This window comes from Spea bombifrons, chromosome 5, assembly GCF_027358695.1.
Source record: "Spea bombifrons isolate aSpeBom1 chromosome 5, aSpeBom1.2.pri, whole genome shotgun sequence".
NCBI lineage: Eukaryota > Metazoa > Chordata > Amphibia > Anura > Pelobatidae > Spea > Spea bombifrons.
The window spans coordinates 20,212,984-20,227,906 of NC_071091.1; the positions used below are offsets into that span (position 1 = coordinate 20,212,984).

At 41.0% G+C, this 14,923-nt stretch overlaps 1 protein-coding gene across 2 annotated transcripts in view; it reads left to right on the plus strand.

Annotated features, from left to right (window-relative positions):
- The first annotated feature begins 324 nt into the window (after nucleotides 1-324).
- The window catches only part of AHR (aryl hydrocarbon receptor), a 56,008-nt gene continuing 41,409 nt past the window's right edge, over nucleotides 325-14,923 (plus strand). For both annotated transcript variants that reach the window (XM_053466841.1, XM_053466842.1), the window contains exon 1: nucleotides 325-675. In XM_053466841.1, the coding sequence (XP_053322816.1) occupies nucleotides 620-675 (56 nt within the window). In that variant the 5' untranslated portion in view covers nucleotides 325-619. The remainder of the gene's footprint in view (nucleotides 676-14,923) is intronic.

The window sequence follows — 14,923 nt, forward strand, 5'->3', positions numbered from 1 at the left end:
CCAGAGGGTGGCGTGACGTCACCAGCCGTGCGTGGTGGCGCCAGGCGTGGGAGGAGACGGAGGAGCCAGCGGTGGAGCGAATGAGACAGCCTGGGAGAGAGAGAGAGAGAGACTGGCGGATAGGGAAGGCAGCCGCCCTGGGAACAACATCGCCACCAGCCGCTCGCTTCCCTTCATCCACGTTCCATGGCGGCAGGACGAGGCAGTACTAACCTCCAAGTATCAGGAACAGGATCCGGAAGACTTGGCCTGCACCCCAATAACTTGTAAGCTTAACTGGGGTATCCCCTTCTTTCCGCGGAGACCCCTAAAGCTCACGCCCTGGTCACGCACAGTGGGTGACCCTGCGCACCGGATCATTCGATTTCCTGCAGCAAATCCGGTTTTCCGGTGTTTTTGTTGCGCGCCCCCCCCCCTTTGGCATTAAGGATTAACTCTATCCTCCTGCGAACTCCTCGAAGTGTCAGTAACTCGCCTCCGCTCGCTGCGTGTGTCGTCCCGGGACCCGGAGCCGTGCATGTCACATCTGTCTCGGATCTTTACATTTACTTGGCCTACGTACTGAGCAAAGCGGAAAAGAAAAGGAAAGCCATTAAATATTAAGGCAGCTCGGAGCGGGATGAACACCAACATCATGTATGCCAGCAGGAAGCGGCGAAAACCCGTCCAGAAGACGTAAGGCTTGTCTGTGTCTGTCTGTCTGTCCGTCCGTGCTGATTGCAGAGGTTTAAACTCTTTGGAGCCACTTGAGAATGACAGGGCATTCTGGCAGCACAAGGGTTAACCCTGGAGTGACAGGGAGCACTTAGAGGACGTGACATTGTTTTAACATGGGGGTACTCATGAGGTCACGAACTCAAAACTTGAGGATCATAGTTTTACTTTACTGAGGCTGTGGTAGATAAGTGGAACAGCGTCTCAGTGGAAGTGGTAGAGGTTAGGCATGCATGGGATAGACATCTAAGGACACTGATGGTCTGAGGCAGGGAGAAGAAAACCAGGCAAACTAAATGGTTCTTATCAGCAGCCAAATCCTATGTGACTTTGTTGTAATTGTGTCATGTATGTTATATATGTGTTACTATAATGTAGTATGAATCGTATTACTGAGCACAGTTTAGACATACTGTTTGATCGTTGGAGCGCCCATTAGAGCGCCCAGATTGGCAGAACATCTCTTAACCTTAGAGATGACCCAGGAACATGTTACCCCCTGGCATCCAAAGGGGTTTATGTGGGTTAACCCTTTCTGATTCAGCTCTCAGTGCTTACCATTATTGTCTCTTTTAACGTCATTGTTAAATATCCCTGTCCCCCAACACCACTACAGACTCTGCTGGCGCTGTATCAATAAATGGCATGAAATTAATGAACCTCTGAATGAGTGTGGACGATGAGTAAGGTTACGAAAGGTTTTGTACACATGTGTCATTCTATTTGTCATCCCGTCATGCAGTGCTTTGCCGTGCTTCGTGTAAATATATATGTATTGACATGCTATTAATAAAGTGCTGGCGGTTAACCCTTTCAGGGCTAACCAATTCCCGGATCGTTCATTGGCTGGTAAAAAGGTGATCTACCCACCGTAGCTGGTGAAAGCCCCCGATTCTTATCTTTGAAATAGTCTTAAATTTGTTTGGTGGTGCTCCTGGTCAGAGAAAAATAGTCCTGATGCTATCAATTTGCAAGAAATACATGAAAGTCTCTTCTTTCGCTTACTCTTTTTGTGTCATCGTATTCTCTGCTACTAATAATTTGTTGCGTTTTGTAAAAGCCATGAAATCCGGAAGAGCAGAAAAAATAAAAAAAACTAGTTATACATATAAAGAGTGTTTACATTTTATGTCACATTGCAGTCAACAAAAACCTTCTTTTTGCCCCGGAATTTGTTTGCTCAGTCAATATTTTATAAAGGACGTGTAGAGCCTTTTATCCTCCATTGAATTCTCTTTACGATTTTGGTACGCATTATATCCACGTTTCATATTCTCAAACTGTGATCTTTATTGCGAAATGTTGTGAGGAATTGATGAAAATGCTATATTTGTGATTAGTTGGTAAAATTAAGCCCGTTTAGGAAGAGTTTAGGAAGAGCCCTTAAGACGACAGGAGACAGCCCAGCAGATTTTTATTATTTTATTTATATTGTTTTATTTAAATATTTTTTATTTTTCTTTTATTTATATCTTATTTTATTTATATTTTTATTTAAATATATATATATATATATTTTAATGAATTTTAGTTTGCATCCTCACATCGTACGTGTATTATGGCATTTGTGCAACGCTATAAAAAGTGTTATTACTAGTAGAAGAGTGCTTCGATGCCGTTTATGTAGTATTTAATAGCGTATCCTTGGAATTATGTGACGCCCTCTGGTTATTAACCTCTTACTGCCCGGGTAGGACAGCACTGTATACAGGCTTGTTTTGTTATTAGGTGACGTATGTCAAACAGTATGTGAAATATATTTCTGCTTAGTTGCCGACAGGTCTTTCCTTTACTGATCATTGCAAGTAGTTTATTGTCTATTAATGCAGGTCAGTAGTGTTGGTGGTGGGAGCACGCCCCGGACACACTTCAACCTGTATAATTCATTTGTGTTGTAACGTGCTTTTTGGTTGAGTTGTGTACGGATTAGAGAGGACATTTTGAGTGTTTTTCAAGTCTGCTCCACCCCTTATTGTTTGTAGTTTGCCTTCTTGCTTGCTCACTATGATGATACTACTATGTCTCTATACCATTTAGTAATACCTCTGTATACATTATTGCTTCCTTTAGCCCTCTTGACATTTTTTTAAATTTTTTAAAAAATGTTTCTTCCTTGTGTTAATTATTTTTCAATATGGATCTCCAGATCTTTGTAGAATTGTCATAGTAAAAAGCAAAAAAAGTTTTTAATGAATATGTTGTCTTGAAAGTCTATATCAAATCAACTCTGTATGTTGAACAAAATAATAAAGCATATTTATTACTTTATTATATTTTATTTATATAGTAAAAACAATTTACTCAGCACTTCTTGCAAGACAAGACTAGAATTGACAGACTAAGACAAACCGAGAAAAACATAATAGGGTTCCACAAAGTCCTTTTATTTATTGGAGTCTTTCACGCTCTTTATTCCTATTTTTTATTTTTTTAATACTTGGTTATATACGTGAATATTTCTGTACTCTGTGGGTTACCGTTGTCTTCGTGTTCCTACTGTAGCTCCACGCGTGACCTGTTCACATTAACATCTGAAGGGCAACTAAACGGGATGTTTAATGTACGGAGCTAAATGATGAAGTTATAAAATAACATCACAAAACATTCAAAATATTCACTTTTAAATAAAAAAAAATATAGATTGTTTCATATCCCTTCTATCTTTCGCACATCCTGATATTGTTAGTTTTGGTTTTATTGATTTTTTGTTAACATTGATATAATAAAAAAAATGTATAAATCTAGCATAAATTCAGTATGTTATTTTTCACTATAATAATGGTGTTCATACTGTGTCTTGGAGAGCATTATGGCAGTTTATGGGTATCAGAATGATTTTATATGATGGTAAATATAATTTTATAAGTCAGCACTTTAGCTACATAATATTAAATATATTAAATATCAATATTAATAATATTATTAAAATAGCAATTTGTGTTCTAACATTTCCTATAATTATAGTATATTATTTCCGGCGTTCTCATTTTGCATGGGAATAAATTGTTTAGGCATAGAGGATTGGGCTGTTTATAATTTCGTTCTGTTACCACTTTTTGATGAATTCACGTGGCACGCGGTTTGATACAGCATGTGTTGTTTTAAAATGTGGATGCATATTTGTTGCAAATAGATTTTTTTTATGAAGTGTCAAATTTGTTAAAAATATTTTGTCTGTTATTTAAGACAATTGTACTGTGGGGTAATGCACTAAACCTATTTAATTATATATCTCACGCAAAACTGCTAATTTGTTTGCTTTTTACGTAACATTAATGCACAATAGACTGGGTTTTTACCATTTTCTTAACCCTTTTTAAGCGCGATGTAATAAGCATTTCAGTAAATAAAAGGCTTCGTAACTTTTCACGAGAGTAAAAATGATTTCTTTCTTTCTCGTTTTCCTTTTCACCAGTGTTTTTTTTCTGTCGTCATGCTGTCTCCGAGTCTGCCCTTTATAAATGCACAGATTATGTTGACTTGTAATTGAGTCCCTTCCCTCCTCCCATCACCTCCAGTAATTGAGGGTTAGGGGCATGAGACATCCCTGGAAAAAAACTGAAAAAGCAAATTCTGTTGCACTCAACCTTGCTTCGTGTCCCTCGGTAATCACCAGCAATGCTTGGGCGGACTACTTTTAACTGTTTAGTGCCCAGAGTCACTGCAGCCCTTCCAGGCAGTGGAAAAGGTAATGCACCCATGCGGCCCCATGTGATATGGAGGGGCAAGGATGGGCAGACTGCCAGAAATGTCCAATTACTTTCTGAAGGGCTTTTAGAGTTGTAGCGACTTAGTGATACATAGTTGTACAGCTTTGCACAGGGTGGGAGGAATTCTCTCTCTTTTCCAGTCCTCAAAAGACGCCTTTAAATCAACCGTTTATGGGCCCACCACTCATCGGGTTTGTCTGCTTGTCCTTCTGCACAGTAGTCCCTGTTCTCTTTACTTCATTGCCTTGACGTTGTCCATGACATCCGTTATTCTGAACTCTGTCGCTACCGAGGACTTTTAATATTCAATTAGCTGAGCGTAGCCGCAGCCAGCCACGGAGGGACAAAAGACCTGTATATGTCAACTACATTGCGTTCACGGGGAGAGCGACTGCGTAAACTGCAGACTTGAGATGATATTTGAATCATTCTTTATTTAACCAGAGCTTCAGATTTAATTACCGCTTTGAATTTATTTTGTTTATATTGGCTGTTAAAGGGTCAACATAAAATACAAAAAATCTGTATAAAAAACCCAACCTGTCGGTACGGAGGCCTATACCGTGAAGTCAAAGTATTTGGCCGTTAGTGGTTATATTGCTGAATACATTTTGGAACCTCCTATAAGAGGGAATTAACGTTATTTGTCATTCTGAAAGCGTGGTTCGCTTGTGGCCCTCAAGGAGTGAATTTGAGTGTTATAAATGCACTGAAACAGAAGGGTGTAACGATCTTTGCTTTTTATAAAGAAAAAAAAAAGCTAATTTTTAGCGGGACCAGCACAAAATATGCTGCGCTTGTGGCCCTTTACGGCTGCAGTCGCACCCCGGTACTAACCTCTGCAAGACTTCCTGTTTACATTGATTACATCACAACAAGTTGTTAAACTTACATGTACAAACAACAGAGCAAGGAATCCGCGCGCACACGGCAAATGTTATCTCAGTCATCCGAATCGTATATGTATGTATATGTGTTGGGGATTCGTCACACCCCAGTCCTAGAAAGCCCTGTCTAATCTTTCCATGGAGCTGGAACTGCATTACTTTTAACCCAATAATGCTGCAATTTCTAGCCCTCTCTGGACACCATGAATGAGACACCTGTGTGATGACGAGGGATCCTTTACCCAGAAGCCTGATCAGGAAATAAAACTATATAGAAAAAGCTAAGCAGACCCTAAAAAGCGTATAATCCCGATACCATCGCTTGAGATGGGTGACTAAGTGGATAGGAAACATCGATATCTCTAATTATCACGCTGTTATCTTTCTATCATAACCATCATATAGGTATACAGAAAAATATATTACGGGACAGACTTTTTTTCCCCATATGTGTTAATGCTGAATAAATACTGTAAAGTGGTATTAAGCTCATTGGAATATATCTATATATAATAGGTACATTTGTTGTCCAAAAAGGGAATGGAGCTCCTAGATATACATCTAGGCTAAATGCGTAGCTTTCGAGCTTTACAATCACACTTGACAGACGACTTAATCGTTTAATTTTGTTACCGCTTCCAACATACATAACTAATCACGTGTCTGTAAGCATGTTGCCATTCCAGTTACTCCTACCTTCCGCTCTTTTTATTTATTTAAATGAAACTATACATTGAAGCCAAGCACTGAAACGACTCTTCCATGTCATTTCTTGACGTTTACTTTTTATGTATGCATTTATTGGTGTTGATGCCAAACTTGTGGATTTACGATCTACCTGTACATTTAGGGTTTCTGTTTTAACGCTAAGACTGGCTGCAAAGTAATTTGGAAAATGCGGTGCTTAACCCTTTTTGTGCTTCGCTCACCTTCCAGCAACTAAAGAGTTAGTGGTTATGAAACAGAAAACTGACTCCCGCCACTTATTCAATATAGCCGTTTTTCCTGTGTTTTTTGTCTCTAAAGACAGCTGCTTTGATCCCATGGTGTTAAAGCTTTGTAATTTCCGCAGTTACCCGACGGCCCGCCTTGCGCAGCATCCATTGATGAGCACTAGTGCATGTAGCCAGCCCCACGCGTTTATGCACTACAGGAAGTATGTGTCACCGGCTTGTGATCCGATTCAGACTTGTCTCCTCTTTTTCAATCTGTTTTATGTTCTTCAAAGTGTTAATCTGGAGTCTATGGATAATAGGTCCTTTGTGGACGGGGAAAAAAAAAGTCATGTTGCTGCTCGCCCTATGGAACTGCTAACTTGCCCTAATCTGCTTTAATGCAACTCAGAGAAGACAAGAAGCAGTTTTATTATCCTTGTAAGAATGCAGTGTGTGTTTAGGATTGTCTGCTGTACCTTGTACTGTTTCCCTTGGCAGTCCTGGCAGTATTCCCCCCCCCCCCGATCACCAGCATCATTTGGATATCCGTACCCAACGTAGACGTAGCTGTTTTAGGAATGAAATATATTTTATTGACACGTTTAAGCAGTGGATGTAGTGTTGGCGTTATGATGGTAACATTTTATTAAGAAAATTAAAATCTGAAACATTGCGATTCCTTTAATACTTTACAATAATTACTTTTTCAATTTGAGTAATTAAGAGATATAATAGAATTGGTAAAGGGTTTGACTATTTTGGGAAACGTGTGTGTGTGTGTGTATTTATGGGGAATGTGATGCAGCTTGTTTTAGGCGACTGTGCACCCATATATTCATATACTGGCCCATTAGGTATTTTTGCATATAGCATGCATGCCTATGTTTAATAAAGTCACCAGAATCAGGAATCTGCGCACACACCCCACAGGAACTCAGGTGCTTAGCTGTGCCAGGAAGGGCCAGCTCCCCAGTAAATCAAAATAGAAAAAGGCTCCAGGCACTGATAAACTGATAAAGACCTCATCGTGAGGTTGAAACGTTGTTGTCCTTCTCCTTCAATAAACCTGCCTGAGTGGAACCCTTGAGTGCCTGGAGCCTTTTTCTATTTTTATGTTTAATAAAGGACATAGATCTCTATGCCAGGGTTTCACCTGCTGGACATGCGAGCTGTCTTTCCCTTCTCTGTTGGGAAGCGGAATCTCCGTGGGTTTACGTGGTGCTGCAGAGGTATAGACAATTTGTCCTCCGTTAGGCTATACACACAGAGTATGTCTTGCTTTATTTTGATATTGGCCCTGTAGTGTATTGTGTAACTACCCGCACGTTAGGCTTTATTTACGGTGGTGTGATGTATTGTGTATCTGACACTCTAACTGTTAATGGTACCTGTTCGTCTTTGAACTCCATTTCTAAGGAACCTGCACCGGGTGATGTCATAACTCGCACTAGAAAAAGAACATGAATGAAAGTTCATTCCAACCCTGACACCCGTATGCTGTCTCCACTCTTAAACCATACATCAAATCATGTGTGAGACCTCTGCAGATACTTTGATCTCCTTTAATCTTGTAGATCTTTTTTTGTTGTGTCTGGGTCCTTAGTTTTAAGCATCCAATGTATTAAGGTTAGCATACGCAGACAATTGTACTGTGCTGCTGAATATGACGTTACCCTATAAATCAATATAAGATTTTTTGGTCCAAAATGAGTATACGCGTAATTTTCTTTCCTGATCACAATGTTTTTCTTCCTTTACATTAATCATGATGGCATGTTGTATAAAGCTTGTCTCTGTGTGATGGCATAGAGCGGCATAACCGTCACGCTGTTCAAAGCATAGTCGGCGCTCACCTTTTGTATGTTATCACGTGATGATGTTACGTCCCCCGCACCTTTCTACATTATTCTGATCTTCTCTTGTTAGAGCTGTTCAGCCCTTTCCACTGTTATTCATCAGTGCCCTGTGACCCTTATTATTCAATAATACGGAGCAATAATATAGTTAGGGTTGTTTAAGTGTCCAGATTTAACATAAATCATTTAAGAATTTGGATATCAAAAGCACCACGTTTAATAACACCTGCATGTAACTCCGATAAGAGTTAACCGGACTAGTCCTGCATTGTTGGACTTGCCATTTTCTTCTTATGTCCCGTTATTTGCTATGGCGGACATTCAGAATAGTGTTTTAATGAAGGAAATCCTGAGACGGATCCCCCGGTTCGCTCTCCTAGCTGTAGCCTTTCATGGAAGCTGGTTGTAAATGTCATCTATTTCTGATTTTACTTGTATATCATCCGATACGTGTCCAGTAGCCTCAAAGGAAAATTATTTTTAACTTTGAGACGATAATGACCCTTGCAACCTTTTAATCGCATCAGAATAAATGAAGTAAGCTGATTGTAATCTAAAGGTACGTTGCATAGTACCTCAGGAAGAGATAACCCTAGGACCTAGTTAAAACCTTGTTAGTTTTTAACCAAGCTGATGTAATGTCACATTTTTTTCCCCTCCAATTTTCGCAATTATTGTGATATATTATACAGTCATTTGCCAGGCCTGGCATATTGCCAACAGAAACAATGATAAAGCTTCCTACATGATAGAGGGAAGAGGAGTGATGTGGAGTCTCTGACCGTTCTTCAATATCTGCTAGGTCAGGGCTTGACAAATTTGTTGTGAATCTAGGCGCCAGGTAAAAAAGTTAGGAGCCAGGATTATTTTAAACTAACAGTTGGTCAGGAGTGATCTGATCATCATCAGCCCACTTACTAAACTCACAGCATTTGACCTGGAAGCACCCTGGACTTTCAGGTCAGTGCTGTTTTTTTTAATTATTTTTTTTAACCCTTTCAATGCTGATGTTCCATTGGAGCACAGCATTGACTGATATTTAGTCCACACAAGCTTGTGGGGACAAATGTTAACCCCTGCAATGCCACGAACGTGTCATACACAATTGTGGCATTAAAGGGGTTAACGCTGCACTGTCGCTCTCAGGGAGCTATCAGGCAGCAGGGGGTGTTGGGGCTGGTCTCCACACTCATGGGGAGACCAAAGAACCCTCTCCCCTGTCCCTGAAGCTGCCTCTGGCCAGCCATTGCAGGGGGGAGTCTCTGATGACTGCTGTAGGCTTCCATGCCTACAGGAATCATCAAAGGGCTTGTGGGGGCCCGTTTTTGCTGTTGCTGGTCTGTCTGGGCTTCCAGGCAGACCACCAGCAGCAGAGCCCCTTACAAAACGGGAATTAACCCCTAAATGCCGCGATCGCGGCATTGACGGGGTTAACGCTGCACTGTCGCTCTCATGGAGCGATCAGGCAGCAGGGGGGTGTTGTCTCAGGTCCCCACACTTGTGTGGGGACTCAATCAACACACAACCTCCTTCCCTGAAGCTGCCTGTGGCAGCTGAAAACGCGATTGCTGGTTTTGCAGCAACCACGTTTTCAGCCTACAGGCTCACTCCGTGGGAGTGATCTCAGGCTCGGGGGCGGGCTCTGAGTGGCTGTGCTGTCTGCCCAGACTCCTGGGCAGACAGCAGCAGCAGCGCCCCCGTGTGGTGACTCAGCCTCTTACATCCACAATTTTTTCTGGATGTAAGAGACTGACAAAACCTAGGCGCCAGGACAAAATTCTCTGTCGCCATGGCGACCTGGCGCCTGGGATTTGTCGAGCCCTGTGCTAGGTGGGTGGAGTCATGTAGCCCCCACACTAGTAGTTGGGTAGCCCCCACACTAGTAGTTGGGTAGCCCCCATTGTCGCACATATAGAAGATAATTATATGTGTGGGACTGAGATATGCTATTTTTTGAGAACACCAAGTGTTCGTTTGATTGAGAAGTGGTATCTGTGTTTGAGTGTGTGTCGGTGTGGCTGAGAATGGTGTGTGACTGTTTTGTGTATATTTAGGTATATGCTTCCTTTGGAATAGTGTGCCTGTTAGAGTGTTAATATCGATTTGCCTTTGTGTGGTCAGTGGGTTTGAGTTTGCTTTAGTATAACGGTGGTCAGTATGAGGATATGTCTCTTTGGCTGAGAGTGTTTGCTGTGTTTGAGTTTCTGTTTGTGTATGCCAATGTGAAAACCCAAGTGCCCCTTCCCCCTGTGATTCTCAGGCTCTAATTTGTGCAGTCTACTTTAATGTTCATACCTTTACTGCCCTTACATTTATTGAACCCTGCCTTTGTAATGTGTAGCCTCAGAATTGTTCTTTCTAAATATATGCAAATATTACCTAGGTGCACAGAAGCCGGTGTTACTTGCAAGGAAGGAAAGTGCAAAGTCAACATATTTGCTTTTTATAGCCACACACAGATAACCAGTGTTTCATTTGCCCCTGTCTGAAATCCATATGCACCGGCTTTGAAAACAGGTTTAAAGATTGTTGCTAATCGAACATTTTCCCCCGCTGGACAAAGTGCTAAGGGGAGTAACTTGGGGTTCCTAGACCCTACTTCCTTGCATGGAGATTCGGACAGATGTGATTTAATGTTGGCAAATTCAAAGCTAGAAAGCAAGTTGGGTGAAGATGATACCTTTATTATTATTTAACTGAAATATAATAGATTGCAAGCTTTCAAGACCACCTAGGTAAACTATATACTTTTTTTGGGGGGGGTTGTTGCTGTCTTCTAGATCAACAACAAAATTGAACATGATTGACTTGTCTTTTTTCAACCCAAATTACTACATTATATGTTTGGCTCTGAATGTGTTTCTTCTAGTCAGTGATTAGTCTCTCACAGTTCTGTGGAGGAGTGTTTCCAGACAAATTCGTATTAGCTGATATTTGTGGGGTTTTACGTATAAAACACTTACATGTCCTGCCACAACACCTGATTTTAGTTTAGTTCTGACATAGAGACGTTCTAACTTTCCCTGATGCAAAACAAAATCCTCCAGTGAAGGCAAGTTGTCCAGAGCATCACCATGCCATGACACTGCCACCAACATGCTTCACTGTTGGCTTGAGGTTCTTAATATGGATTAAAGTATCTACTTGCCCAAGAAGTTTCCACCTTTTGTCCCTCATCACTGTAGAAGCTTGTTCCAGGACTCCTAAGGAGGATCCAGGTTTTCGGGCTACTGGGCCCACATTGTTAGAATTTAAAGCAAAACTCAGAGTTTTTCACACACCTGAATGATGCCATTTATAGTTTTACCGTATTGTGTATAATAGGTTTAGTGGGTTTTAGGGTAAATCAATGTTTATTAAGGTTTTTCAGTTTTATGGGAAAAGGCAGGGGGAAGGGTACAGAAAATCAAAGGAACCGGGGGAAGGGGGGGGGGACGAGTAGGTACAGCTGACACTGTGCACGGACAGATATCACATCGACAGTGCTTGAGTACAAAGGAAAATGATCACAGCATGTAAATATAGCGGAAAAAACAGCACGGCAGGAACAGGGTGCTCCAGAGCAGTAGGACACATAGTTACAAACACCCCGTCCTCGCAAGGACAGAGCGCATGAAAAGGGGGTGCGTAGACCCTCCAGAAGCGAAAACAGAAAGGACAACAAACAGACAAACAAAAAAAAAAAAAAAAGGGGGGGGGGTATTTGGGGGGGGAAGCTCAGTAGGGAGTGACCACGCCTCGGAAGGAGGTAACCCGGAGGCCGCTGCTCAGGAGGGCGCGCCGTCAAGCAATGGGCGAAATTGGGGGCTAGCGAGCAATTGCAACCAGTGAAACCAAATGCGATGATGTTTTTCAGATCTGTCCGTGGCAGAATAAATCAATTCCTCGAGAACTCGGGTCCGCTCCACCCGTTGGACCCACTCCCGAATCGTAGGGGAGGTTTAGTGGGTTTTATTAACGGGAGCTTGTCTTCAAACTCTTCTTTAGAACATGACACATCCTCTGAAGTCTTTGCTAAGAATTCCGCTGTCATAAATGATAGGTTGTTTTCCCAGCCCAGTCAAGTAAATATTTTGTCTACTAGAAATAAATATATATTTATTTAGAATTTTCTTATGGATGGGGCTGAGCCAAAACAATTTAATTTTGTGCTGTAAGCTACACATCTGTTGTAAAAAATACAATACATCTGTTGTCCAAATACTATTCTATATTTTAATATCCTTCATCGAAATGCATTTTACCAGATCACTCGTTTTCTAAGCCTTCATCCTTATTTTTCTTTCACATGTTTTGAAAGCAAAGACAACCTGGGTGCAGCATAGATAAATAATATACATTCACCCACATAATAATAATATACACTCACATCAAGTAGCCTACTATGTACCACTTTTTATATAGCAGTGTTTTAATTGATAATACTGGATCTACCTGGCATAGCTATCTAGTCCAGAATTACTATTGGCAAATGTAACAAGACCAATGTATATTAACCTTTTTTAATACTGTTTATTAACTAAATGCATAATGGCGGATATAACAAGGGTAAACGTGTATTTTTAAAATAAGAATTGGAAAGACAAAGAGATGAAATAAAGTGATTGAAAAAAAGAGGCTTTTGGAGTCCTAAAATTACCATCAGAAGAGCAGAAAAGGCTGAATTTGAAACGGCTTCTTCTTATCACCAGGCCTTTTCATTTCTAATTCACTTCTCGCTCGGTTGATTCTCGGTCTCAGGAGCCAGTTTCGACTGTCCTTAAAGCACCTAATTGAGGGCACATTTAGTTCCTTGTATAGGCTGACATTTAGCTCAAGTGTTGGACTCACTCAACGAAAGCATTAAACCGTGTTATGCAGCGAATGACTTTAAAACAATAATTACCGTATTTGCTCGATTATAAGACGACCCTGATTATAAGATGACCCCCCAAAATCTAAATATTAATTTAGGAAAAAAACAAAAAGCCTGAATATAAGACTACCCTATAGGAAAAAAAGTTTTACTAGTAAATATTAATTCATGTAAACAATTTTTTCATATTTAATAAAAGCTATGATTGAGAAAAATATATATTTTTTTATTTCCTTTTATTTGCCAACCTGCCCCTCCCCAGTTATGCACATCTGCCCCCAAGGTTGCCACTCTGCCCCCAGAAATGCCTTAATCCCCCTTTATTTGCCACTCTGCCCCATGATGTGCCTTTTAACCCTCTATATGCCACTCTGCCTCCAGAAATGTCTTCTGCAGGGGCCCGACTGTGCCAGCAACTTCTCTGGCCCCGCCCCCAGAGGAAGGAGGGAGAGGCAGAATTATGTGACACTCTGCTAGCTTCCTGCTGCTAATAGAAGAGACGCTGCTCGGGACCAAAGCACCGGTAAGCAGCCTGGCCCCAGCGGACATTTTTTTGAGGTCTAATTAGAAGACGACCTTGATTATAAGACGAGGGGTATTTTTCAGAGCATTTGCTCTGAAAAAAACCTCGTCTTATAATCGAGCAAATATGGTATATGTTCCGTGTTCTCTAGAAACAGAGAACCTACATTATAATAAAAGGTAAGTGTGGGATCTCCTGAATGTTATGTTCCTGCAGTAAAGGTTTGGATCTCTTTCTGCCTGATACCATCATGTGGAGTAAATAGAGATAAGAGCTTGACAGACATGTTTGACCATCAATTCCATCTTTCGCCGGTTTACAGTTCTGGTTCGGTATGAGCGCATCGTCCGCAGTTGTGCGTAGTCTTGGTCTATTATCATTATTATTAGTTTTATTTATATAAAATATGTGTTATACACTCTTATCCAAGGCAGGCAAACACCCTCATAAAGTCTTTATTGACTTCGATATTGATTGCTTTTCATGGCTTTTAAAGTAGTCCAGACACCTGAAATATACATCGATGAGTCCAACCCTATATAGATCACGATGTACGATCACTTCCGCAATGCATATTACTCTTGGTTGGGGAACTATGCCGTCGTTTTGTTTTCTCAATATGAAAATTTGTAAATTTGAACTTGTAAAATTGCAATTTTTCTTGCCTGTTAAATCCTATATTGATCCATGTAATTAGTGGACTGCCTGCATAGAAGGGTTATTAATTTCCTGAGAAGCAAAGGATCTGTCTAATCAGTTGCTATGTTACTGGTAATTATAATTACCTTCTAATAATCATCGTCAGTATGTTGCTTGTTATGATAGTCGGTGACCCATGCATTTGGAAGCTTCTATCTACATACATAGACTATTGAGCTGCGATTCGATATAAGGTTAGATGATCTTGGTGCGCTAAATGTTAAGGAAATCTTTTAATTGTTTTGAAGAGCTTAATGTCTTGGCATTATGTTCATTGTATTTTGATACCGCCTTAGTTACCTTATTACTAGGCCTATAAGCTTTCCTGCCAAGATGCCCATCTGTAGGAGGTAATGTAGTGGGGGGGGTTAAAGACAAAAAAAAAAACAGAAGAGGACTTGGATCTGGAGGAGTGGGGATCTAACAAGGGGAATCTATCGCCCCAACACCTGAGCTCAGGAAATGTCTGGTAGATGTTACAAAGTGTGCCTACAATAGTGATTAAAGAAAACCATCTTATAGTGGGACTTCCATGGGCCAGACTCGGGATGAGTTTGAAACAAGCTACCCCCCGTGTCTACCCTGCAGGTGGAAGAGGAACAGAAAGCATCCAGAACATAACTGGACAACGCAGAGAGGGCACACGAGGCTGATGCTCGGGTACCCTTTCCTCCACTTGGCAAAACCACTTCTTCCAAGATGAGCCCCAATTAGTCTTCTTCCTATACAGAGACGCCATGTCCC